Below are 27,684 nucleotides of genomic sequence, written 5' to 3'. Positions count from 1 at the left end.
CTGAGAAATGGATTACTTAGATTCAACCAAATGACGAAGGGGGAGAAAAGGCCTGTTGGACAGTCTTTTAACAGTAAATAGTATCGAGTCTCTTCCACGAGAGCTAGTGCAGCAATAGCTGAGAGGAGCAGACAGCTGTTTATATATGTGGTGAAGTCAGGAAGATATTAAACAAATGGAAAGCTAATCTGTCTACAGTTTTTCTAGTTTGTTTCAGAGTTTAAGTTTGGTTAAGAGAAGTATTAGTCCTCGTTTTTTATTTAGAGATAAAAAGAGCTGTCTTAAGTGACTTCAAGATGATTATTTCTTTGACTAATGGTCTTGCATATTGATAGATGCTTGAATTCAGTGACTATTCAGGGATTATCAAAGCCCAACTTCACATGGCCAGTAGTGTATGCCAGTACTTCCCATGAACTTGAAGTGAACTCTCCTACAGTTGTATTCCTGGCAAATCTTTTAGGTGTGATGTTGCCATTTACCCATCTATCTAATCTAGCTATCTATCTATGTGGTCTCTGCTGTATGTAGGATAATTCAAAGATCTAAATTGTAGTTTTACTCCAAAAAGAGACTATGTAAAAATGACATGTTCTTACTCAACTTTCCTCTGTAGGTATCAGAGCCATATCTGCTTAATTTCTAGATTTTACCATTGTTTTGATCTTGATATAATTACAGAAACAATGCAGCTCTAGGGTAGTGAGCTTAAATCTATTCCTTCTTGGACATCATCAGAATAAAAGTTACTAAGGCTCTGTTTAAGCAAACACTTATGCGCTTGCTTATCTTTAAGCATGTGTGTAATGCCATTAAAGTCAATAGCAATACTCACATGATTGAAATTGAGCATAGGTGTAAGTGTTTGCAGGACTGGTGCAAATCAGCTCTAATCAGCTACGTCTATGTACATCTACTGAAAATAATGGGTATGAAAAGGTGTCACTGAAGCAAGTCTGAAGAAAATGAAATTGTTGTATGTTTTTGAGATCTAATTTGTTCTGTAGAATCTAGCAAATTTGTATAAGAGCAGACCCCACTTTGGCTCTCAGAACCCAGACTATGTTTGCAAGTCTAGGCTGTCACTGAGGAGAAACAGCCTTTACTTTTAAACTGAGCATATTTGATATGGAAATTACTGACACACAACAAACATGGAATCCCACAATGCCATTTTTGCAGTTGTTTTTCAGATTAGAACTGCACTGTAAATTGTTCTTAAGCCTATCTTCCATCCATTGGTCTTAAGTAAATCCCTCCAAAGAGGTCCGGTAGCCAACTGGCTTTGCTGAAATCTTGTCAGTCTCCTTTATAAAACTGCCCTTGGCATCAAGGCATGATCTTCAGTAAATCTAAGGAGCTCATCAGGTAGACTTAGTTGATTTAATCCTAAATTGAAAAGTTCTGAAGTTAGTAATTGACTTTTTAAATCCCAGAGTGTGGCAAAGGGATGTTCTGTTGAGAATTATACTCTTGAGTGTTCCCTATTTGTTTTTTTTCTACTTTAGTGTAGAGTCCTAGCTATTTATTTTCAGAGAGTCTCTCAAAAGGTCAGTCATATCCCTAAACAGTAAAAGGTCAGTATCTCCCTAAACAGTAAAGTCTTGTTTTGGCTTCTTCCCCATTATTACCTGTTTTTTAACTCTGCATTGTTGTGTAGCTCCTAATAATTCTTTCCCCAAATTTTATGAGCATTTTATTTAGAGGCTAAAAGTCTGTCTTCATTTCTTTTGCTTTAGCCCTGCTGTTGGTTTCCTTGGCCAACATCTGGAGATATGTGTAATTGTAGCATCAGAAGGTGCACACAAAATTTTTTGCATACACAGATAGGAATATACCCCTTCTACGTGGTCATGCTCCTACTGAAATCATTGACAGGACTCTCATTGACTTTAAGCCTGTTAGCCAGAATGTACCAGTAAGCTACTGATCAATGCTTCCCTCTTTGATTTTCCTGTCAACTTTCATTAAGGATACTCAGCCTACCTTTACTAATGCTAGCAATGTAATGGCATGCAATGTACTACTACAACAGATGCAGATTCTTAGATCAACAAAGGGAAACTTCACAAGCACCAGTCCCTAATAAAGAACAATTAACACAGACAAAGTACATGCAACTGAACACCATAACCTCTGCAGTAGAAATAGATAACTAAGACTTTATGCTCCATTTATTGGACCAGGACACTACATTAGATTTTCATAATTAAATGACCTTAATATGGAGCTAGATAAATGACAGATTTCACACGTTATCAGCATATGCCATGAAGTTAATATAGTCCATAGGAACAGATTAATAGAACTCTTTCTTGATGAGAAGTGGTAATCCATATAGTTTTAAAAGCTTTATTTTTGTTTCAAACCAGCCCTACTGAGCATTGTAAACTACCTATAAAAGGTGGTGGCTGTAACTGCTGTCTATCATAGCAGTTTCCAGTGTTCAATGGTGATTTTCTATTATTCATCAGCCACGATCCTCCATAGCATTTATTCTTACCTTTTTACCATTTCTGTCTTATCTGACTTGTGCAGAAGTGTCTTTTGTGATTCACAGCCTACAAAAAAAAATAATCTAGCAAACTATTACCTACCTTTTATCATGTTATCTCTCCACAACCACTATCACGTCAGAACTACATGGGGTTGGAAATGCCTACAATTCTTCTCCACTCCTTCCTGACCATGGCACGGGACCACAGGTCTTGGAGTTCCAGTCCTTTTAAACTTCTTTTGACAGAGTCCTTCTATTGTATCCCGGTCTTCCACATCCTCTCTTATTGTCCTCTTCCTCCCATGCTTTCTTTTCTCCATCCCTTCCTAAACTCATGTTGCTCCTCTCCTATATTTTCCCCCACTTTGCACCTCAACCTTGCCTCCAAATCTCTCTCTCCAGGACTTTAAGAGACTGACTTAACAGGGTGATGTACTGTTACATCACTTTTACCCTTCCAAAAAGGCGCAATCATCTCCATTCTTCAGTCATCTGGTATCCTAGAAAATACATAGTAAGCTATGAAGCCATTTTACTTCAATATCTCAAATTGCCTTGATCATATCAGCAGTTCTCTCTTCTTCACCAGCTGATTTAGTTTTCTTCATATTCTTCAGAGTTTCTTTTACTTCCTCTAGAGATAGTGATACCTTCTGAGGCTTCCCCATAACTGCAGCAGTGTTTGCACTTGAAACTCTTTCATAGCATTTAACAAGCCTTTGGGAATATTTTTCCATACTGCTACCATCGCTTAGGGTTAGTCACCACTCAGTTCCTGTCCTTCACACAAAGATTTCTTCATCATCATTCTGATGATGTCAAACTTAATTATGTTACGGTCACTCTTATTATTTCAGTAGGAGCATGGTCCTATTATGAGGATCTACAACACATATCCTGAACCACACTGTGTTACTCTGGGTTAAGCATGATCACAAGATCATTAGTGCTTACAGGTTTCTCTCCTCATGATTTTTCTGCCACACAATCATAATTCTCAGCTTGTGACATCAAACCATCTTCACAGCAACTAACTGTCAGATAATAAACCCAACTTCTAGTGAGGAGTAAATAGCAGTGATAGGTTAACTATGCCACAAAAACTTTTTCAGACCAATTTTCTAATAATAAATATAGTAAGGGAAAGGCAGAAAATATAACAGAATTTTATCTAAGTCACTTAACTCTAAACCACAACTATGCTAACGATATAAATAATATGAAATGGTAAAAGCTATTTTTAAACATTTCTAAGGCACCAGCAGGTTTTGATAGGGAGCAATTAAAAAACATCAGTGGAACTTTACTGGCAAGACAATATGCCAATGACTTTTAATCCAGTATTGCTCAAGGATAGGGTGAGCAATATAGTTTATAGGTGAAAGAGATGGTGAAGGGATGGATGCTGGTTTGTTGGTACTCTTAGACATGTCATATTGAGAGCTGACTCAGAGCCAATAACTTTGTTCTTTCTTGACAAACTAATTAAATCTCTTAATCAGTCCTAGTCACTATGCACTGCAGTAAGTGCACTGTAGCTCTGCTTCTAGGTGCTCAATCTACTACTCTTGGCAGTGTTCTGACACCAATGCCTTAGACAAGGTGATATTTTCTGTTGCAGCTGCTCCCTGTGTCAAGACTCCAGGCCACAAGGACAGCGCTAAGAAGGAACCCCTAGGGGGTCTTGTGGCTGCTATGTACCTGTACACATCTATTTGACCATAGCCCATGTATACCAAGCGTACCCTCTGGAGAAGGCATGGAGAAGAATATGTTCTCATTTGGAATATGGTAGGCTGGTGTTTGGTTGCCACTAATTCTTCCTTTAAGCCCCTGAGTTGGATCTAGAAATTACCACAACCTCTGCTAGAAAGATGCTGGGGCTGCTCTTCCACTCTTTTGTAGGGAGCAGCACATCTTCTTGTAAATGCATAAAGAGAGGAATTCCATTTTCTCGATGGTATCCCTGGTGGCTAAATGACCATGTTCCCACCTCCATCCTACTTTGAATTTTTCATATTTTAAAGATGGATTTCTCTTCTCTCTCTTTCTCTCCACTACCACAGCCCTCAAATGTGTGTCTTTGCTTCTGCAACCAAATTGAAAAAAAAATTCTAAAAATGTTAAACTTCAAGTTAAGTATGAAATATTGTGGAACCTTTACTCCTTATAGATTTGTGTGGTTCTCCAGAGACATCTCACCCTATGAGATTCTTCCCTTCCTTTCAAGTTTTCCTTCCTACAAACAACCATGAAAATACAGAGTGGAAACTTTGCCTGAAGGAGAGAGAGAGAGAGAGAGAGAATGTGTGTGTGTGTGTGTGTGTGTGTGTGTCTGGAGCGGGAAAGTTTAGATTTTGTGGAATGCTTACTCTTCACTCCAACCCCACCAACTCCATGCCATCTGAGCTCCATGCTCTGCAGAATTGGAAGGCATAAAGGAGGGATGGGATGGGGAAGCACTTGGCTCTTACAAACTCTGCCCTTCCATAATTCACAGAGGATTAATACTATCCAATGAAGTTAATACTATCCAATGTTGTATTCATTTTTTGATGCTTTTACCTCCTCACTAGAGAGAGAGACACACACACACACACATCCCTTAAGGCTTCCAGGAAGAGCCACAGGGGAGCTGTGCTGCCTAGGGTCAGGCAACAGCTGGTGCGGGTAGGTAGCAGAGTGGACAAAAGAGGCATCTGTTGGTCAAGGATGGAACTCCTGGCTTCTCCACAGTGGCCAAACCAAAGCCACATCCTCTCCCCCTGGAAAAAGGGGAAAGAAAACTGCCGGATAAAGCCAATGGCTATTGTCAAAGAGGGCACTCAGTTAAAAAGTGTTTCCACAAGAGAAGTGTACTTTGTAGCTTTCACCTCCACTCTGACACCCCCCTAGGCTATTTTTAGAACTACATATAGCCTTTTGAAAGAGCTGGGAAGAATTTAAATTGTTCTAAACAACAATTTTCTTCTATTCCATTCCTACTTTGAGTTACTGTGTTACTTTAGGATTCATATTTTCAGCTGGTGAACCCTGAGGAGGCTGTTTTATGGCTTTAATGCTGCCTTGGATTTTCTCTATATAATAAATAATCCTTCCCATCTTTTCAAGGCCACACTGTCTCCTTTATTTGCCCTCTCGTTCCTTATGTTCTTGTATCTCGTTACCATACCTGAAATCTTCCACCTATTCTTCATTTTTCTTCAATTATCTGTTTTATACTTTCCCCCTATATTCTGTTATCATTATAATTCTCCTGGTTACCTAATATTTTAGAACATGTTTAAGGCTTTTACTTACATTTGTTCCATACCATAGTGGATATATTTGACTCTTCATCTATTTATTGCAAGATGGCACACATAACCCTTGGGCACACATCAATTTATCTCCCATATGTCTTTAAACACCTTCCCCACCCCACCCCAGTCTTGCTTTACATTCCTGAATCTCCTTGTATTTTTCTAAAATCTGTTCTGCTGAAATTCAGTGACCGATATTCTCCAATTTAATGAATGATTGGTGGGGGAGGCTCAATTTCTGGGTGTCAGCTTAAACAAACCTTAAAGAGACCTGATTTTTAAGGTTGCTCAGCATTAACTGAAAATCATGCCCCTGCAAGGTACATCACACTGAATACCCAAGCACACAAGCACACCAAATTGCTAGTTACATTTGAAACATTTGTTTATACTCCAACATTTATTGCAAACCCTAAATGAAAATTGTGATCCATATTGTTTACAGTCTCACTTCTCTCACTAATCATGTTCTACCATGTGTGTTACTCACAGTAAAGCTATGAAGAGAGCTGGTCAGAAAATGGGATGAATATTTCCATAGAGAATTTCAACAAAAATGAAAAAAAATGTTTTCCACAGGAAATTTTGTAAAAAACTGAACTGAAATATTTCAGTTCTGAAATGTCACTGTTGTTCCTAATAAGAATTGTAATTTGGATGTCTCATACTCCCATTCTTCCGCATAGACTGCACTCTCTCATCAAACTACATGTCCTATGATGCACCATGGTCTCCTCTTTTAGTGAGGTGAGGTGGTTCATCGTGGCAGCTATATGGAAGATTTGCATCACAAGAAATGAAGTCTATACAGGTAGCCCAGCCCAGAATATAGAATGGGAGTATAAGGCACCTGAGCTACAATTCCCGTGAGGTACTCTAGTGGCATTTCAGAATCTAAATAATTCAGTTTTTCAATGAAAATGTTAAGTTTTCCACAGAAAACTAACACTTTTAGCAACCATATTAGTCAGTCAAAACTCAATTTTTTGTCAATAAGCAGTTTCATCAAGAAATGGGGAAAGGATTTCAGAAGTGAAGTGAAGTAGTTTCAAAAGAAAGTTTTCAACCAGCCTCAGTTATTTTTTCACTCACTATTTTATTCCCTGGTTTACTTGTTGTACATGAAAACTTTATTACACCACTTATGATTGATTTGTTTTTTCCACTTTCTATGAGCCACTTTATGTCATAGAAATGGGGGACAGGGGCGGGGGACAATGGGACTGAAAATTATTACCACCAGTGGTTTGTTCTTTCCACAAATAATTTTAATTGCCCTCATCATGCCCTTCCTACAAAATCGTATATACAGCTGCTTTTTTTCCCTATTCATGATAGTCAAAAAAAAAAAAAAGAGGCCAATGATCAGAAATATCCCAGGTACAATTAATCAAAACCTTGTTAATTTTCAACTTTCTTCCACATAGTGAAACATATGATAAAATCCAAGAATCTCAGTGAAAATTAAACAAATAAGTGTCTATATTCATTTGGGGAAGCCAAAGTAATTTCTTATACCACATTTTTGTTATACAATAGTTTACCAGATACCAGCAGCAGGCAAAGGAAAGTATCCACAAACAACTGTAGACCAACACACACTACTTTATGCTCTTCCAATTACCAGCAAACCACATCCCACAACTGTGCTACAAAACAGTTCTAACGTTATTATCATTGATCTTGCCTGAGGTTTTCTTGTAAAGAATTATTTGACATTCTTTCTATAGATTTTGAAAATGTAATTTATTTGGTGTATGCATCCTTTTAAGTTAACATCAGACACCAATTACCTTGTACAATTTCCTTTTAATAACAAAGGGTTTTATATTCTTGTGATGTTTGTCATGTAGTCACATACTCATAAATTACCAAAACATTTAAAGAACAGTGGATCACCGCTACTGTAGGAAATAGATTTTCCAGTTCATAAAATCATCAGGATAGTTCAATTTAAGTGCTATTTGCATGTAATGTGGTTTCAAAATCCTCAGATTGATAGTGCAACATATTGTGTGTTGTACTACTAAGGCAACTGGGTTTCACTGACAGTAGAAAAAAAACAACTTTTGGATGAAATTCATCCCTGTCGAGAGAGCCAGCACAAGCCCTATGCACCAGGCAACAGGCCTTATGTGGAATGTACACAGTGCACGGACCTTTTGCTGTACCTCTACACAAGGGTGAATCTCACTCTTTGAGAAAATCTTTTCTAGAGTAGGCCAAAAATTAGTGATGGCTCCCCCTTCCTGTAGAATGGATACTGGAATTGTTTGAGAGGAGTCACAATTTCACTTCACTCCCTTTGGTCTGGACCACCACCAAGCTTGATGTTTCATGCTCAGAATGTTTTAAGAAAACAACTGAATAATACATAGGCACTAAGCAGTACTGTATAAGTTAGCTGTTCTACAATATAGCCCTGTATTAATCTAGCACAGTGGAATTGCTAAATCTTTCAGGTCCAACTGTACCAAGAGAAGGATTAGAAGAATATAGTAATGAATGCATTAACTTACTAAATGGGTCCCTGGCTGCACATGATACAGTTAAGGGTATGCCACCTCCTGAGCACCCTTTTGTTGCCAAGGGTGGCTCGTGGTGCCCTGCCTCAGTTTCCCCTTTTCAGGATTTCTCAAAAAAAAAATCCACCTTCACCAGAGTCTGGTTTGGCTGCTCCAGTTACTTGGTTCTCCGACTAAGTCATTGAACAAAAGCCCACCCCTTCTCGGGTATACCAGTCCAAAAAGAGAAACAAACATCCTCACAGCCTACACCCTAGCCTCAAACAGGGCCCAGCCCCTCTGTCCTGAGGGTCTGGTTTGTCTTACTGCTCTGTTACTGAGCAGCAACTCCCAGGACTTCCTTCTTGGACTCTTCCTTCTTCCATGCCTGGAGAGAAAGACCCTTTGCCTTTCCCTAAACCCTCTTGTTTTTTCCCTAAGGGTATGTCTACTCTGCAGCTAGGAGCAAGCCTCCCAGCATGGGCAGATAGACTGGCACCAGCAGGCTGGAGCTAGCATGCTAAAAATAGCAGCATGGACAGTGCGGGTTGAGCAGCAGCTTAGGTTCTCAAGCCCATCCAACTTTCAAGGTCTGAGCTTGACTAGCCAAGTCCCTTTTGGACTTGCTATGTCCACACTGTTATTTTTAACACACTAGCTCAAGCCCTGCTAACACAAGTCTGCCTACCAAGGCAGAGAGGCTTGCTCCTAGCTGCAGTGTAGACATACTTATGAGGGAAAGCCATAAGCCACATGACCCACAAATCATGTGACTTTATTGCTTCTCACCACTGGGGAAGTTAGTTAATTGTGCCACAGGTGGGGCTGAGCCTCTCTCTCCTTAAAGGGAGCAACCACTCAGTGACATTGCCGAAGGTTTTCATCAGAATCCCTGGTTTTCATCTTTCTGAATCATTCACATTTGGGTTAGATTTTCTAGACCCTGTCTTCCCTTTAAAATAAACAAAATCCCCTCTAATACTTTGAGAACCAGATGAGTAGAAAAATACATTTTCCCTATTGCTAACAGTACCATACCATACATTTTTAAAAGAGTGTTTACAGCATAAACAGCTAAAGTTTCAAATTTGGGATGATGCAATTCAAAATGGTGGCTGCCACAATGTCTTTCTATCTAGGTATTTCTGAGCTTATCACCATGGTACATGGGCACCTGTTTCAGAGGTAGGTCATACATCTAAAGTAAACACACTTACTACCTGGCACTCCTCTAAAAAAACCAGAGTGGAAAAATGGAGTCATCCCTAACTAATAAAGACAATATGAATTTTTTAAATACGTTGATGACCAAACCAATAGGAAACTATTCTCTTCCCATCTTTTCTGTAGCAAACTATTCTTAACCCATCTTTCCAGTATGCCTACATGGTAAACACAGTGACGCAGGCTTTGACTGAATCTCATGCTGAGTATTCAGCTCAGAGGGCATTTTCCCACATTCATCCCCAGGTCCAGTGGAGGTTTTATTTCAGTAGGGGTCTATGATTTGTGGAAAAAGTTCTGAGAAACAGTCATCCAAAATTTAAAATAAACATCAAACAACTTTATTATGGAAACATCAAAGATGCTTTTGCATGCACTAAAGTTGTACAGCAGTGCTCTAAAACTATAATCATAATTCTATTACCTTTCATAAGTAATAAGCATATAATTTTATAAGCACTTAAATTGGCCATGAAAAGATTAAATTTCATCAAATTATATTATCATAGAATAAATGGATTTAAAGACCACAGGGGACATTCTAACACTGTTTTGAGATCAGACGATATGCAAGGTGTGAAAATAAACTCATGAGAACTCTGCATTGTTAACTTGCTACTTTTCCCCACTTAATGCTTCTTAAAATGGTTTTAATTTATATAATTTCTCAGCAAATCATTTTCCTTTTACATTACTTAATGTATCTGTCTCTTTTGAATTTTTAAATAGAACAGTTGGAGTTTCTTCTTCTTAAATTCTGTTCACTTGTAAAGCAACAGAGAGCCATGATTATTTCTGTACTATCTCTGTGCATCCTGTTGTTCTTTTGACATCGCTTCTCAATAAATGGACTAAATGAGCTGTAAATATCAGCATTTAACCAAACAAAAAGATCTTTATTTATTTAAAATGTATCAGATTTGCTTAATCTAGAAAGCCTAATTGAAAAGGCTATTAAGGTCAGCTGAGATATTAGAAGACTACTGAATCACATTTAATGCTATTTAAAAGGATGTGAACAGGCTAGAGGAAAAATTAAACCAAGGCCATTAAAATTTAATTTGACTTAGTAAAGCCATTAACAGTTCAGTTTTATGCACAGGCAGGCATTCTAAAAATATAACCATATAATTCAGAAGCCCAGAGTTGTCAAGTGGATGCCTCTAATGTAGCAAAAATTACCAAAAAAATGACCGTAAGGGGCAAATCATAGAAAGAATGAAAGGTAAAGAACTTTTGAATCCCATGGCTATCCGCTGGTCTGTATACACGCACACGCTTAAAAAATTTTTCTCTCTTGCTCTCTCTATAGATATAGATATATATTACATTACCTATTCACAAACCAATCAGCCTTCTCCTTTTAGCCCTACTTGCTCCACTCTTATTCCTTGAAGCAATCTCTTAAACTTTTACATTTCACCACCACTAGCAGCCCTCTGAGATACTGCATGAAACTCTACCAAGGCAATTCTGCATCTGATAATTGCCAAAATAGTAGTATGTGTTTAACTTAAAAGTATATGGTTAATTAAAAACTCCCCCTCCTACATTATTTCAGGATAACTGTGTGAAGTAGACAACCCACCTGTTGTACATGATCAAGAACAATTGCAATGCCATGAATTTTAGGCTTGTTATTATACCAGAAATTGTGGTATCTTCATTAAAAAACTCTAGGTATTCTATACTAATTGAGCACAGGTTGGCTTTCACTTTAACCTTGTCTGTAGTTTTGATTATACCAATGTGGTCCAGATGGTAGAACAATATTTTTATTTGTGTACAACTCTTGCCAACTACCACTAACATATAGCTGAACTCTGAATTAAAGCTGTAGTATTCTATTCAAACCAGATTGATTAAATGTAGACAATGTTTCTGCATATGAATTTTTGATTTAATAATGTATTTAATTTCTAAAGAAATAATGCATTAAGGCAGTACATAATGTTACTCCTAGCAAGTCACCTGTACTATACTACTGACTTTACAATTTTTCCTTTGCAAGTTGAAAACATTACTGCAATATTTCCTGTATTCACTTTAGAAATATTTAGAGAATATTTCAAATCCTATAACAGTTATATGCATAGGCATTTGTTAAGATTTTAATCTACTGTATTTTTCATGTGTTTACAATATAATCAAAAAATGTAGGATTAAACTGAGAATACATTGGGTTACATGTCAATGGACAACTAAGACTTCATATTGCACTGTCAGAAAAGAAAAGCTGGCTGTTCCAATTTTTGGGGTTGCATAGTCATTCTTTCAAGTGAATTAAAATTAAATATTGTTGCAGCTATGATTGTATAAAAGGTGTCTAGCTGATGTACAAAACCTGGAATTACATAACGTTGGGTTTAATTGTGTTGCTACATAAATTCCTCCACTACACCACAGACCCTCTGACTGAGTTTCTCATGTTCCTCACTGTGGTGGTGGAGATACCAAGGATGATAGTGGTCAGTGACTTTAAGGTGCATGTCAATGCTCCTTCTGGACTGACTCAGGAGGTCAAGGCTATAATAGCAACCATAGGGTTATCTTGCATGATTTCTGGCTCTTTACATAATGAGTGAAATCCTGGTCCCATTGCTGTCACCACTCTGGATCTAGTGTTTGGAATAGCTTTGGAGAATATGGAGATTATAACTACATAACACTGTTATGGACTGATCATCTCCAGTCTAAGGCTTTGACACTCTCATGCAGTTGGGGTGAAGGTCCTATTTAATAGTCCACTTAGTATACTGGTGAAACTGGATAGGTTCCAGAAAGCCTTGAGGGAATGGTGTCTATGGTTCCAACTGACCACCCTCTGAATTGTCTGGTGGGATAGTAAGAACATATTTTGTCCATAGTGATATTGTGGCTCTGAAATACTTTCTTCCACAACTTCACCCTCACAGTTCATCATGGCTTACATGTGATTTGTGATGGATGCCGTGAGAAGGAAAAAAAACAGTCAAAGCTCTGATAGCAGAGGTCACTCTCTGAATGAGACCATTGGAGACACCAAGATTGCCTTTAAACTTATTCCACTAATCACGTAGTTACCCAGGAAAGGACTTTCCTCCTTTCCTGACTGGTGATTTAAGTGTTAGGGAAGCTTTTGAAGAAGAAAGGGAGTGGTAACCTCTACTATCTTATTAAGGAGTCCTGTAAGCTAATGGTATTTCATTAGTATGGATTGGATCACTTCTAGTTGGAAACCTCATCCACAGTGGAATACAGTTTACTAGAGGCAAATCTGAGTTTGTTGATGATGTCCAAATGCTCTCTTCAGTATGTTGCTTACAGAACTGCCAAATCCATCTAGGATATGTTTAAATTAGAGAATGTGCAAACAGTTTGGTCAACTCAAATGTTCAGTGAGCAGGTTGCCTCAAAGCTACCCTAAAGCAGATTTGTCCTTGACAAAATGAGAAATAACAGCAGATAAAACAGTTGTCCTCCCTGTAACTGCACTGGGAGAAAGTAAGCAGAAACTAATGTAACTGGACTTGAGCATCTGCGTACAGGTTACATCTTCCTGATTTATACCTAATGTTTTAGACTGAAAAGCCACACAGAAATGTGTACGTCCAATGTATAATGTTACTGCCAAGAAATTGTATAATGCTAAGATTTGAGAAGAATAAGGAACTTCCGCTGATGAACTTGACTGAAAACTTAATGAAAGCAGATGTCCCTCCTTAGTTGTATCAGTCCAAAATCTAATACTATTGTATTCTTACACGTCTCCAGAGCAGGAAGAAAATCATTTGTATGGTGTACAAACAGCAGTTACAATGACAATGAATATTAAAAATTAACCAGGATTTGAACACTTACAGCTCCCACTAAAGCGCGCATTTATCAACTACACAAAGTATCAAACAGAGCTTCCTTCTTATCAGGCCTTATCAAGGAATTTACTTTGAGACCCAATGAGTGGTTCAGTTCAACCAACCATAAATGTTTTCAAAATATTTAAATAGATTGGAAAGCATTTGTATATTTCATATATTCTCTCTCTCTCTCTCATACAAAATAAATTAGAAAATACATAGTTTCATTTATGAGGAACCACCACCAATGTAACATTATTGTGATTACAGAACCCTCCTAGCAGAACCTTTCTAAAAGGTCATGAGCAACATTACCACAATAGCAGTAGCTAAATCAACAACGTTATACAGTGCTGTGACACCATTAATGAAAGTGTTTTTGGCACAACTATTCCATCTTATTTGTGGCCAAAAAATCAGAAATATCTGACTTTTTAAAAAATCCCTCAAAATATTTCCTTCTTATTCAGCAAATACTATCACAGTCCCAGGCTATGTAGGCCTATTATCCTTTTTTTTTTCTCTCCTTAAGTCTGTTGAAATGCTTAAGTGAAGCTGAAGGATCCCTTAAATCCAGATGATACACACCAATAGATTTGTTCACTAGGTTTATACCATTTTATTTGAGCTCCTTACTTCCTTAGGCACAGGGCCTAAACTGAATATGTCAGAAGAGAGTCACTTTAAGCTAAGAAACAAAGAAAAATTTCTAGCAGAAAGCCAAAATACTTAGTTAACATAGATTTAAAATATTATTGTCTTGATTTCACATGATTTTTTTTTTAAAAGCCTTGTTTGCACGGCATTGATCAGACTGTTTCTAAGAGTACATCCATTCCTCTGGTAATGGTGATGAGGATGGGGTGGTGTACTTTTTTGGATGTGGATCATGTAGGTAAAAGTACTGATATTGTAGGTTTTCATAAACAAAGATCACCAAAGAGGTAGTTGCAGCCTCTCAAACAAGGTTTTCTTTAACGCTTTCTCCTGCATTGAAAAGAATGCTGCCAAATTATTCAGTTCCTTAGAGGGTTCCCTGATAGCTTTTCAGGAGCTATATCACCAGGCTTATATAGGTCTTATTAAGATAAGGTATTAACAGCTTCATAATTTAGATTTCATAGAAATGTTTCTGTCATGGGGTTCTCTCACTGTTAGGATACCTCCTCCTGGCTGCTCAGAGGATTAGCTCTCTCCAGGTCTGACACCCGCTTCCATTGTTTGCTCTCGCCACAGCCCCTCTCGCTCTCTGGGACTCAGTGGGCTCCCTCTTTGTGACTTGGCCTTCCAGCCAGGTCACTGTCTGTTTCTCTCCTTCTGGGGGCATCAAAGTCCAACTGGATCAGTTGTCAGAATGCTTCTCCAGACAGTCTTCCAGTCCAAGGCCAGGTCCTATGCTACTTTCCCAGCAGCTTGTAGAGAAACTTGGGCCTACCCACTATTCCGGGTTCCAGTCCAGGGACCCTATGTCTAGCAAATATGGTCTGTTAGCTCCCAGACTCTGTTGCTATTTCCCTGGACTCCTACCTACCTCTCTGCTCTATTTTCTGTCACCCTATTCATCTCCATACACCAGGATTTCCAGCCCACGCTCCCTTCTTCCAGGGAGTGACTGCAGACTACTTCTGTTGTAGCCCCCTTCTGTTCTCAGCTTGCTGGCTTTATACTGGCCCAGCCTACACTTGCTCAGCTGAGCTTCATCTTCTATTAGGGCACCTAATTCTCCCCCAAGTGCAGCCTGTTCAGTTAATTAGCCCTCTCCCAGCTACCTGAACCCTTTCAGGTGATTTGTGGCATGAATATAGTATCACAGTATCACAGAAATGTAGGGTTGGAAGGGACCTTGAGAAGTCATCAAGTCCAGCCCCAAATAAACCTTGAATATCCCTGTCAGGTGTTTGTCCAACCTGTTCTTAAAAAGCTTCAGTGATGGGGATTTCATAACCTCCCTTGGAACGTAACTATCCTTATAGTTAGAAAGTTTTTCCTAATCCCTAAACTAAAGCTCCCTTGCTGCAGATTAAGCTCATTATTTCCAGTCCTACCTTCAATGGACATGGAGAACAATTGATCTCCATGACAGCCCTTAACATATTTGAAGACTATTATCAGGTCTTGCCTTGGTCTTCTTTTCTCACGAATAAGCACAACCAGTTTTTTTAAATTTTCCTCATAGGTCAGATTTTCTAAACCTTTTATCATTTTTGTTGCCCTCCTCTGCATTGTCTCCAATTTATCCACATCTTTTCTAAAAGTGTGGCATGCAGAACTGGACACATTACTCTAGCTGAGGCCTCACCAGAGCCAAGCAGAGCAGGACAATAACCTTCTGTATTTTGTATCAGACACTCCTGTTAATACAGCCAGAATGATATTAGCCTTTTTCACAACTGCATCACATTGTTGACTCGTTCAATTTCTGATCTGCTACAATCCCCAGATCCTTTTCAGCAGTACTACTATGATCTACTCAGTTATCGACTATTTTGTTTTAGGGCGTTTAATTTTTCTTTCTTAAGTGTAGGACTTTGCACTTCTCTTTATTGAATTTCATTTTGTTGACATCAGACCAATTCTCTCATTTGACAAGGATGTTTTAAAATATAATCCCGTACCCCAAAATGCTTGCAGCCCTCCCAGCTTGATGTTATACTCAACTTTTATAAGCATACTTTCCACTCCATTATCCAAGTCATTAAGGAAAATATTGAATCGTACGAGACCCAAGATAGCTCCCTGCAGGACTCCAGTACATGTACCCTCCCAGTTTGACAGTGAACCATTAATAACTGCTCTTTGAGCATGGTCTTTCAACCAGCTGTACACCCACTTTATAGCACTTCCATCTAGACTTTATTCCTAGTTTGCTTATGAGAATGACCTGTGTCAAAAGCCTTCCTAAAATCAAGATCTATTATGTCTACAGTTACCCCCCATCCGCTAGGCCACCAATCCTGTTGAAGAAGGAAATTAGATGGGTTTGGTATGATATTTTTTCGACAATTCCAGTTTGGCTATTACTTATAACCTGTTATACTCTTGGTACATAAGAACGGCCATACTGGGTCAGACCAATGGTCCATCTAACCCAGTATCTTCTCTTCTGACAGTGGCCAATGCCAGGTGCTTCAGAGTGATCCGTCCCATTGTCCATTCCCAGATTCTGGCAAAGAGAGGCCAGGGACACTTCAGAGCATAGTTCTGCATCCCTGCCCATCCCAGCTAATAGCCATTGATGGACATATCCTCCGTGAACTTATCTAGTTTTTTTTAACCCTATTATAATGTTGGCCTTCACAACATCCTCTAGCAAAGAGTTCCAGTGGTTGACTGTGTGTTGTGTGAAGAAATACTTCCTTTTGTTTCTTTTAAACCTTCTGACTATTAATTTCATTTGGTGACCCCTAAATCTTGTGGTATGAGAAGGAGTAAGTAACACTTCCTTATTTACTTTCTCCACACCAGTCATGATTTTATAGACCTTTATCATATCCTCTTAAGAGAGTGATCCCTCTCTTAAGACTTCACCACATACTTTTCTGTATAATTCACCTGCACATCTTTATATAACCATTTAAAGATATAAAGTCTAATGACAATTACAAAAGCACAAAGGAGCCATGTAAAGAATGAACAGCACAACAGGCCTATATCTGAATTGAGACTCACACATTGCAAACATCATGTTACCAACAAGCCCCAAGCAACCATCACATCAGAAGAAACCATGATTATTACGACTGTGATGACAGTTCTATATCCATAACTCTGCCCTAACAAGGTGCATGTATTACTCAGTTTATACCTAAAATAACAAATCTTACCAGGAACACAAGGTCCATGACTAATTTGCATCAAACTGAGCAGATTGCAGTCACAATCATCTTAAACATGGGGGTGCAGCATGCAGATACTAGAATCCCAGAATGTAATACTCCATCTTGTTGCAGCATCTCTGATCACAGTTCATGTATGGGCCATAAGCCACACTCTGGCCATCTCTCCATTATATACAATTTATCTATGTACTGTGTAGTGTATATTTTTACTATTAGCATTATAGATGTAGGGAATAATTATAAAAGGGATCAGGAGATGGCACAAGGGTGATGGCACCAGTAACTTGTAAGCTATTTTAGGCCCTGATCCTGTAACTGATAACACACAGGTGGACGTGTGGAGCCCTACGAGGACTCCCAAGGTGCCCTGTATGGTATCAGTTGCATGTTTCTGGCTTCAATGATTAATAAAATTTAATTTCTCTCTTTCTCCTCTCCTTTCCTCGCATGGCAGCTTTACCTGTAGTTGTAAAGAAAAAAGATTGAGAGAAGTACAGAGCATGTTTTAAGTCCCAGAAGAGCATTTTAATTACCATTTTTCTGGAAGGTACTCTTATACTGCTAGCCAGTCAGAAAGAAAGATTTGAAAAACAGACAAATAACACAATAGATTTAAATAATTTCTGGTGCTAGTGAATATTCACTTGTATAACTAAACTTGGTTTTATAACAATGCTGTAAGGAACAGCATCTATCAGTGGACTGAGCATGGGGCAGGGAGCCAGGAACTCCTGCATTATAATCCTAATACTGCCACTAACTTTGGCACTTAACTTACCTGTACTTCCATCTGCCACAACTGCAAATTGAGAATACACCTATCTTAAAGGAGGATTGTGCGGATTAATTATGTAAGCCTAGGATAACATTTTGTTTGGGATTTGGATTTTTGTTTTTTCAAGGGTTGCTTGTTTGGTATAGCAATTCGTAGCTCTACATACATTACATACCAAGTATTATTAGTGCTTGGGAAGAGATTTGGGTGAAGTACTGGCTCCCCTGAAGCCAATAGGACTTTGACTTCAGTAGGGCCAGGATTTCACCCAAGTTTTTGATGTTACAGAAAACATTTAGGTACTAATTTTGCTTTACTGGGATGGTGAGATTTTTTTTCATTGACTTCACATATGTTCTCTCTAAATTAAAAAGCTTAAAGGAAAATAACCAGGCAGGTAGGAAATTCCAAGATCATCTAGCTATGCAGAAATTATTGGTCTCTCAGGTCAACCAACACACCATGTCTATCTCTGCAGATATTGGGCTCTTTCTTGCCACCTTTTCTTCTCCCAACCAAGTTTCTAAGAATGAGGGTATGTCTACACTACCCACTGGATTGGCAGGTAGCGATTGATCTATTGGGGATCGATTTATCATATGTAGTGTAGACGCGATAAATCAATCCCCAATCATTCTCCCATTTACCCCTGAACTCCAGCTCGGCGAGAGGTGGAAGGAAAGTCGACAGGGGGAGCGGTGGCTGTCGATCCTGCTCCACGAGGACATGAAGTAAGCGATTCTAAGTTGATCTAAGATACGTCAACTTCAGCTATGCTAGTCTCGTAGCTGAAGCTGTGTATCTTAGATCGATCCCCCCCACCCCCCTAGAGTAGACCAGGCCTGAGTATCAAGAAGGAAAACTCATTGCCTTTAACCACACATTAAGGCTTTTTTTAAAGCATAAAACTTCTATTATTGTATTGTACCATTTTTAGGTATGGGAATTTAGTTTCAACAATAAAAAGCATGGAAAATCCTATGTGATACCATAATGTGCAATACAAACATATCACTTCATCTTTTTTGTATGAGGTTTGTTTGTCAGCTAATTGATTTTTATAATGATAAACCAAGAATCTCTATATTTCGGAATCAAAACCCTTGGGAATCTGGTCAAAAAAGTCTTTCTTCCTAGGATTTGTCCATGTAGGGTTTTTTTACAGTTTGAATAACTATTAGAAACAAACTTCCATACTCTCCCATTTAGTTTCTTTGCTTGCTCTCTATAGCTCAGAAATCAGCATTTTGTGTATGTACGGGGAGAGAGGAGGGGAAAGTGAAGTCACACATTATTTATTCTATTTACCTTCTGAAACCACCAGTTATGGTCACTAAAGCATCTGGTAAAAATGTCCGTACAGCATCTTTAACAATCAAGTTTACTGCATCCGCTTCTGCCTTAGATACACAGCTAAGGAGGTCTTCATAGTAGAGAAACCCTAAAAGTAATTTTACATGAGTAAAAATTTTTTGATCTGAATGAAATATTAAAATATAGATATTATTAAGCAAGCTAAAATTTAAGGCTGATAATAACCTGTTCAGCAGGAAGTCAAAAACACTCAAGTTGCATGACGGGTATGTGATTCCTAAGCTGACCCCAATTAAGACTGGATGTCTTTCTAAAATATATGTTTTACTTCAAACAGAACTTATGAGCTTGATGTAGGAAGTACTGGATAAAATGTCATGGCCTGTGTTATACAATGAATTCAGATTAATCATAATGGTGCCTTCTGGCCTTAAAATCTATGACCAGCTTGTTTTATTTCAACATTACTTCCAAATATGGCTCTATCTCTTCAGAGTCATCTCAAGAAATTTCTGCTTTTCACAAGAACAAACCAGGGAAAACTTATTGATACATTTATTGAGTCTATTATTAATGTTCCCCAAAAGAAAAATGTCACTAGCAGATTTCCTTAGAAGCTCCAGGTCCTTAATGGGGAATGACTCTCTGGCTTCACCAAAGAAGTTCAGTTGCTGAGGACTGGGCGGTGGATGGAGACTAGCAAGGGTGGTTAGGAGATAAGTGCCAACAAGAACAGAAAAGGTTCTGGTCTTTCTTGGGGAGCTAGGAGAAAAGTGTCATTGGGACATGAGAAGAGGCTGCATTGTTTTTTTTAGGTCACAAAAGAAGTGGTAGTTAGGAATGGTTGATATGAGATCAGATGTCTTCAAAGGTTCTGTAAGCTGGGCTGATGTAAGGCTTTCAGCATTATAAGGGATTGAGAGTTGATCAACTGCTACAAAGACTACAGCAGCCTCTGGTGTTAGTGAAAGTTAAGATTTGATACTGGTGAAATCCTGGCCCCAGTGAGAGAAAATGGGAGAGCTCCCATTGAGTGACTTCACCCTTCATGTTTTAGAGGCTTGGGAAAGGAGAGGACTGGACTGGAGCCCTGGCGGTGGGGACCACTCATGTCTGGATAGAATTTGGACAGGGATTGGACCTTTGGATCCATGCAGACTTTATTGTAATGACGACTATATTAACAATGACATTTAAATCACATAAAATAATCAATAGCATTAGTGTGTCTGAAAATAATAGGTGAGCTTTAAAGAATGATAGAAAAAGTGCACCTGGCACAGGGCACATGCATGTGAAGGTCACCATATTGTGCATGTGGGGGTTTGTCTATATAGTACATTAGTGAGCACCAGCTGGGGGGTAACTTCTAGCACACAATACCATGTTGTACACTAACTCTTTGTGGATCCTTCTCTCCCCTCTCACTCCTTGGCACAAACTGAAAGTTTCCTAAATAGCCAGTAGGTGACAAACCTGGGACCTTTGGCAGTGAAAGCAGAGGCTTTTACCACTTGAGATAAAAGGTGTGTGTGTGGAGAAAAAGCTCCTCACTTCACCTGGAATTGAAAAAAAAATGTATATCCCGATAAATAATAAATTTATGCCAGTTGGAAAAAAAAAAGTTTTGTTGTGTTTTTAAGAAGAATTTTAAAGCATCCTGCATTCCCCAGTCAGAGCATTTCAACAACCAGTTTTAAAAGAGAACATAGTTTAGCTTTCTCAAAAATTGTTACCGTGTATCATGAACTGGGGCCAACATCACAATCATCAGTGAGGAGGAGTCAAACTCAGAACCTAGAGCAACAAAAGCTCAGGCCTCTGCCACTCAAGCTAAAGGAGAGCTGGCTACAGAGGTGTTGATGACCGGAACATACAGTGTATTTTAAAACCAAACCAAAATTTATTTTAAAATCCCAGAGGCTACACCTCTGGCATAAATACAGCTGGGTCTACATTTTTCCATTTCAAGGGGAACTGAGGAGCTTTTCTGCAGAAACAAACAAAAACAATGTTAAAATTGGCTTGACTGAGTTTGGCAACAACCTTCCAATGAGGAAGTTCCCTTAAAAAGTTACTTAGCAAACTCACAACCCAAATAAAGTTTAGTTACAGTCTATAAGGAACAGACATACTAAAAATATTTTCTATTTTAGTTAGAAAACTTAAATAACTCAAAGTTAGAGGTATTGAAATTGCCACTGAATCCAAGAACAGAGATCCACAAACAGAATGAGAATGGGAGGCAAATTAATATAGTCTGGGGGAAAAATGACACACCTGTGTGCATTAAGAAAAGGGGTATTGGTGTATGGATCATGTAGCAGTCCCAGAGGATGCCCCCTTTTGGTGCACCAGGAAACCGCAGTCACCCTGCCTCGGTTTCCCCTCATCTATGATGGTTCTCTCAGCCTTCAGCACAGATTGGTTGCTGTAAAGATTCAGCACTCTGCCCCACTTATAAAAAAATGATGCACAGCCCTTCCTATGAGCATCTGTCCTGTTGCACAAAGTCTCGACCCTTCTTTTCATGGGCTTAATTTCCAACCATCCCTTGGATCCAGTCAGTCTCTTCTTCCTCCCATTAACAGCAGGAGTTGCTGTACACTTTACTAGGTTGGTTACATGCGGGGGAACCCACATGCACCTTCAGCTAAGGGTTCCCAACCCTGGGAACCCTGAACAACTGGGCTATCTGTACCATAACTCAAACTCACTCTCTTTCGTTCCCAGAGCCTCCTCCTATGTATCATGACCTGTCTAGAAAGTCCTTTCTGCCATATCTTCCCAAATGCCAATCCTGGGCTCAAACTTCATTTCCTGTGGGGCAGGGTTCCACAGCCCTCCTTTCCTGGAGCTGTGCTTTGATTCTAGCAGGCTTCCTTCAGCCCTCCCGTTCTTCCCACTGTAGATCCTGGACCTCTCTGAGTCCTTTTCCCTCAGGACTCTTCCTTGCCCTCAGTCCTGGACTCAAGCTCCTGCCCTGAGACAGGGTGATCACAGCCATCCTTCCTAAGGCTGTGCTTCACTTCTGGCAGACGTTTATAGAGCACCAACACCTTGGGGTACACAAGACAAATCAGACTCCAGTAGTCTTGAAAGCTGAGAACCACTGCTGTAGCCTACACTAATTAATGCAGTTTTAAAGGCATTAAAGTACTTAGTCACAGATCTTTTAGTGAGGGGTTTACCTGCTTTCTGCATCCTTGATAGCTTCAGGGTCTTGTCAGCTTTTACTTCTTCCAGCGTCCGAAAACCCATTCTGTACCATTTTTCTGATGTCTTCAATCCCACTCCGAAGACAGAAATAAATAGCTAAAGTAAACAGAACAATGCAGATTTCAGTGTAACTGCAGACATCTGCTGAGACGCTGCTTTCAAAAGGAACAATGGATTAACATAAAGTAAAAAACAAACTGGTTTGTGTGTACAACTAAAACATAGGGCAAAATTCAACCTCATTGGATTTGTTGTACGGGTGTACCTTCCTTTTTTTTTTGGTTTGGTTTTTTTGCACAATTACCCTGTGCAGCCAAATGGCTATCATACCTGAAGAGTTTTAATTAACATGAAATCTAAAAAAAAAATACAGCAGCATCTCAGCATCTTGGCATGATTTAGCTAAATATGTAGGATTTTCAGTAGTACTAAGCAACTATACTTACTCTTTCACCATTCAAAGTAACTGTTTAAGTAATACATACAGTAACCTTATATATCAATTTTAAAAAAAAAATCTCTTCCAAGTCTGCACTACATTGACTTCCTAGCATAAAGGAGAAGAACTGCCTCCACATTGTCTGTTTAGCCTCAGTGACATCCTGATTTTACTGTTTCTGAACTACAAGCTGTTGCTTGTACATCTCCTGATGTTGATGCCACTGCACTCCCACGAGATGGGGTGAGTGAGAACATTTTGGCTCTAAAGGACTAAGTTGAGAGAAATGAATCTCGATGCCCACAAGACAGAACTGTGGATACGGATGGTAAGTACACAGAGCAGTTATCTAGATCTGAAAAGGTGTCCTACAGAAACATAAGAATTTGCACTTGATGCTGAACACTTTCTAAGAAGGGACTCAAACACAAACAGAGAGGCAAATTTTTGCTTTGCCCATTGTAAATACAGTTCCAGTCCTGCAGCCCTCACATGAGTCATCCCATATTTCACAAATATTTCTTCTAGTAAAAATGCCAGAATGTGCTGTCTACCAAGTCAAGCTGCATCTCATATTATATCTAACTCAGCTCAGCTACCCCTCTACTCCTTCATCCATTTACACTTCATGCAGACAAAAGACAGTGGTCATCTGGAAAAGGATTGATGGGGTTGGTCCCCTGGGTTGATGCCAGATGTTTCTTACCCCTCCTGAACAATCATAACCAAGCTTTATTCATAGATTCATAGATTCTAGGGCTGGAAGGGACCTCGAGAGGTCATTGAGGCCAGTCCCCTGCACTCATGGCAGGACCAAATACTGTCTAGACCATCCCTGATAGACATTTATCTAACCTACTCTTAAATATCTCCAGAGATGGAGATTCCACAACCTTCCTAGGCAGTTTATTCCAGTGTTTAACCACCCTGACAGTTAGGAACTTTTTCCTAATGTCCAACCTAAGCCTTCCTTGCTGCAGTTTAAGCCCATTGCTTCTTGTTCGATCCTTAGAGGATACAAGATGAATAAGTTTTCTCCCTCCTCCTTATGACACCCTTTTAAATACCTGAAAACTGCTATTGTGTCTCCTCTCTATCTTCTCTTTTCCAAACTAAACAAACCCGTTCTTTCAGCCTTCCTTCATAGGTCATGTTCTCTAGACCTTTAATCATTCTTGTTGCTCTTCTCTGTACCCTCTCCAATTTCTCCACATCTTTCTTGAAATGCAGTGCCCAGAACTGGACACAATACTCCAGTTGAGGCCTAACCAGCACAGAGTAGAGCGGAAGAATGACTTCTCATGTCTTGCTCACAACACCCTGTTAATGCATCCCAGAATCATGTTTGCTTTTTTTGCAACAGCATCACACTGTTGACTCATATTTAGCTTGTGGTCCACTAAATCCCTTTCTGCCATACTCCTTCCTAGACAGTCTCTTCCCATTCTGTTGTGAAACTGATTGTTCCTTGCTAAGTGGAGCACTTTGCATTTGTCTTTATTAAACTTCATCCTGTTTACCTCAGACCATTTCTCCAATTTGTCCAGATCATTTTGAATTATGACCCTATCCTCCAAAGCAATCCCTCCCAGTCTGGTATCATCTGTAAACTTAATAAGATATTGGCATAGAAAGTACGCTAAGTCGTTGATGAAGATATTGAACAGAGCCCGTCCCAAAACAGACCCCTGCAGAACCCCACTTTGATTCAGGCTATGCCATTGGTTGCTCCTCCAGCTCTAAGCAGCTTTCTTTTTGACCAGGAAGGAGGAGACTGACGCACCCCTTTAGGCTGAGCTGAGGGAGAAACAAAGGGTCATTGAGGTTCTCCTGCTGCTACAGCAAGGCCTTTCATCCCATTCACTCTCACGTAGCGGGAGTGGGGGCTTTGGGCAAGTGGATGATCTTTAATCTTTGGATACTGTAATTGGTAAGCATATAATGTTCTTACATTGTTAAACCATTGTATTATTTTTTCCATTCACCTCCACGTACCCCCACATTTTACTATGTCATGTCACAACTTTGGGGGCAGACAGAATCTTTGCAGAAAAAGAAATATATTTGGTGGTTTCAGCTGAGATGGTAGATAGGGGAGGGTTTTATGTATCTCCCAGAAAGGTGGTATTCAGTATGTAGCTGGGATCATAAGATTAACCAGAAATGATGGACTGGAGTCTGTTTCAGTGGTGACTCTATCCCTCTCTACAAGGGTGAAGTATAGCTTAGTGAAAGCTATTTGTCCAGAGCGGGATGCTTTCTCCAGCAGTTTTGACTTTGGGATCTACCAGTCAGGACAAGAGCTGCTCAAGGTCAGTCTGAGTGCTATAGCCACACTTTGGTGCAATGACTACGTTCATTCCCCTCCTCCATTTGCTTACATTCTTGTTGGTTAGTTGGTTATTAAATAAAGTTGCTGCCATTGTGCCAGAAATTATCCACTTTTTGGAAGTACATTTTTGGGAATCCCCTGGGCCATGCTATTACAGGAATATTAAATCCATATGATTAAAAACACAATATGAACGTAAACAAAAAGAAAAGAAATGTATGTAATATGTTAAATGTATTATGAAATACGAACACTTTATGGCTACTTCAAATATTACTCAGCATAGTCAATGTCGATTGATTTTATCAAGGCAGAACTACAAAAACAAGTTAGACCAGCTTGCAGGTCCAACTGAAGCATCTGATTTTTCAAGATACATGCTGAATATTTTCATTCATGAATCAGTGTTCTCTGTTTGTCTATTTATGCTAATTCTGACATTTAACCCTTTGTTTCTGCTCCCAGTTTAAGCCAATATCCTCTTGTACTACAAACCAGCCAGTTATATCAAGATGCTCAAAGAAACCTACATTTATACATAACAACAGTAAGATGCACAAGAGAAACATGTCTTCTGACTTTGTTGTGCCACTTACAACATCAAGATTTGTATCAGTCATTCCTGAGTAAGGCCTGTAAATCTATAAATAAGGCAAGTCAATGGAATTTTAGTATGTTTCACTTCCATCCATTGCTAAGTAATTTTGTACATCAATTTTGTTTCAAGAGAAGAATGTAGAGCAAAATGTCTAAAATATAAACAATATTCAGTTGATCAATCTCTCAAATGGATTGTGATATGAAAGTGGAGAAGAAAACGTCCATGCTTTTCCCAAAGCATATGTTCTTTATACTCACTTTGTCAATATTGTATCTCTGAGCAATTTCATTGCCCGTTCATATATTTGATGAGTGGCTGAACAATTTTCTTTTTCCATTGAATCTACAACCTTTGAATTCAGACCGTGCTAATTTTATCTGGTGTTTTTCTAATGAGATTAATTCTTTGGAAGTAATTAAGATAAAGAAAAGGGAAGGATGAAAATCTGGATAATTTTAAATAGGAATTACCCTACATGTTGTATATAATAGATAAGATTACCTATTCTTTGTTTGGAACATGGGTGTTTGTAAGGGAATACGATTACATATTCAATCTTATTTTAAAAAATCATTTAGATTCTTATCTTTTAATGTTCTTGCTAGTGCTGCATTTTCAAAAGGGTCTGTTACTGGTTGTAGAATGATTCCAAGAAACTTTATTAATGCTTAGCAATGGTTAGAGATCAGTAGTAAATGGACTTTATTGTCAGTGAAGGAAAACAAAATTAACTTTGTATTCTCTACAAACTGCAGTTCTTTAGCATTCACTGAAGTTAGATCCATGAAGTTCACTGCCGAAGGGTCTTTTGGGTTATAAATATTCCATTTTCACTATTGTATATGTGGTCAGTACTGAGCTTCTGCTGGTAAAAGTCATTGTACATTTACTCCCACTGTACCACAGTTCATTTCAGTATTGACAAGAATTAATGTCAATAAAATGCATTGTCATTCATATTGTGTACAGCTAAACACATGCTATACAGTCTGAGTTGCTCAAAGAATAAGCACATAACATTGTTGCAATTTGATAACTAAAAAAAATCATATTTATATATTGCTTGGTTTGTTGATAATTAAAAAACCCATAGCACAATAGGTAGCCTATTGGCTTAGTGTGCACCAGTTTTCACCTCTGCAGACCTAGCTTAAAATACAGGCTTCAGTCACACAAATTTAGAATCAGATTTTGGCCAGGAGTTTTGTAGTCTCATCCTACTTTTCAGTGGACATTTGCATGCATCACAAAACTACTACACAGGTTGGAAACATTCAAAATGATTGATAATCTGTGTGCAAGAGAGGGCCAGCATTACAGTTATAGTGGGGTTGCAGGGCAGGCCTGTGGTGCATTGGCAGAACAGTGCAGGCTGGGAAGTTTGCACAGCAGTGTTGTGTATTTGGTTGTCACGGTTTTTGTTGCTATGGCAACTGAGTTAGATTATTATGGGTTAGCTCAGCCGGTTTCAACCGGCTGAGTGAGCTCTCTGTATATCTGTAAATAAAATGGAGGTTTTGGTTAGCTGCCTGCTCTCTGGCCTCAAGTGATTGCTTCCTACACCAGTTGCCCCAAGGATATAACAAGCAGCCCACTCTCCCACTGGCCATAGCCCTTTAGACAGGACTACATTAACACAAACTGGGAACTTTTTAGTTCGCACCATCAGCACCCACACGGGCGAGTTACAGTGCAGCAATTTAGTGTACACTGCAGTAGTTCAAACTATATTGGGGCAGTGCAGACAAAGCCAAGTTAAAGAATCACACCTTTTTCAATCTCTCTTCAAATGAGAGTTTTTC

The 27,684-nt window shown here is 39.0% G+C and overlaps 1 protein-coding gene across 1 annotated transcript in view; it reads right to left on the bottom strand.

Annotated features, from left to right (window-relative positions):
* Window positions 1–27,684, bottom strand: part of DNTT (DNA nucleotidylexotransferase) — a 221,801-nt gene that overhangs the window by 62,293 nt on the left and 131,824 nt on the right. Inside the window, exons 7-8 of the mRNA XM_045023028.1 lie at window positions 22,483–22,606; window positions 19,286–19,418 (exon numbers count right to left, since the gene is read on the bottom strand). Coding sequence (XP_044878963.1) covers window positions 19,286–19,418; window positions 22,483–22,606 — 257 coding nt within the window. The remainder of the gene's footprint in view (window positions 1–19,285; window positions 19,419–22,482; window positions 22,607–27,684) is intronic.

The sequence above is a fragment of the Mauremys mutica genome, chromosome 7 (assembly GCF_020497125.1).
Source record: "Mauremys mutica isolate MM-2020 ecotype Southern chromosome 7, ASM2049712v1, whole genome shotgun sequence".
NCBI lineage: Eukaryota > Metazoa > Chordata > Testudines > Geoemydidae > Mauremys > Mauremys mutica.
The sequence above is the reverse complement of the archived record's forward strand: the minus strand, read 5'-3'. Positions and strand labels throughout refer to the sequence as shown.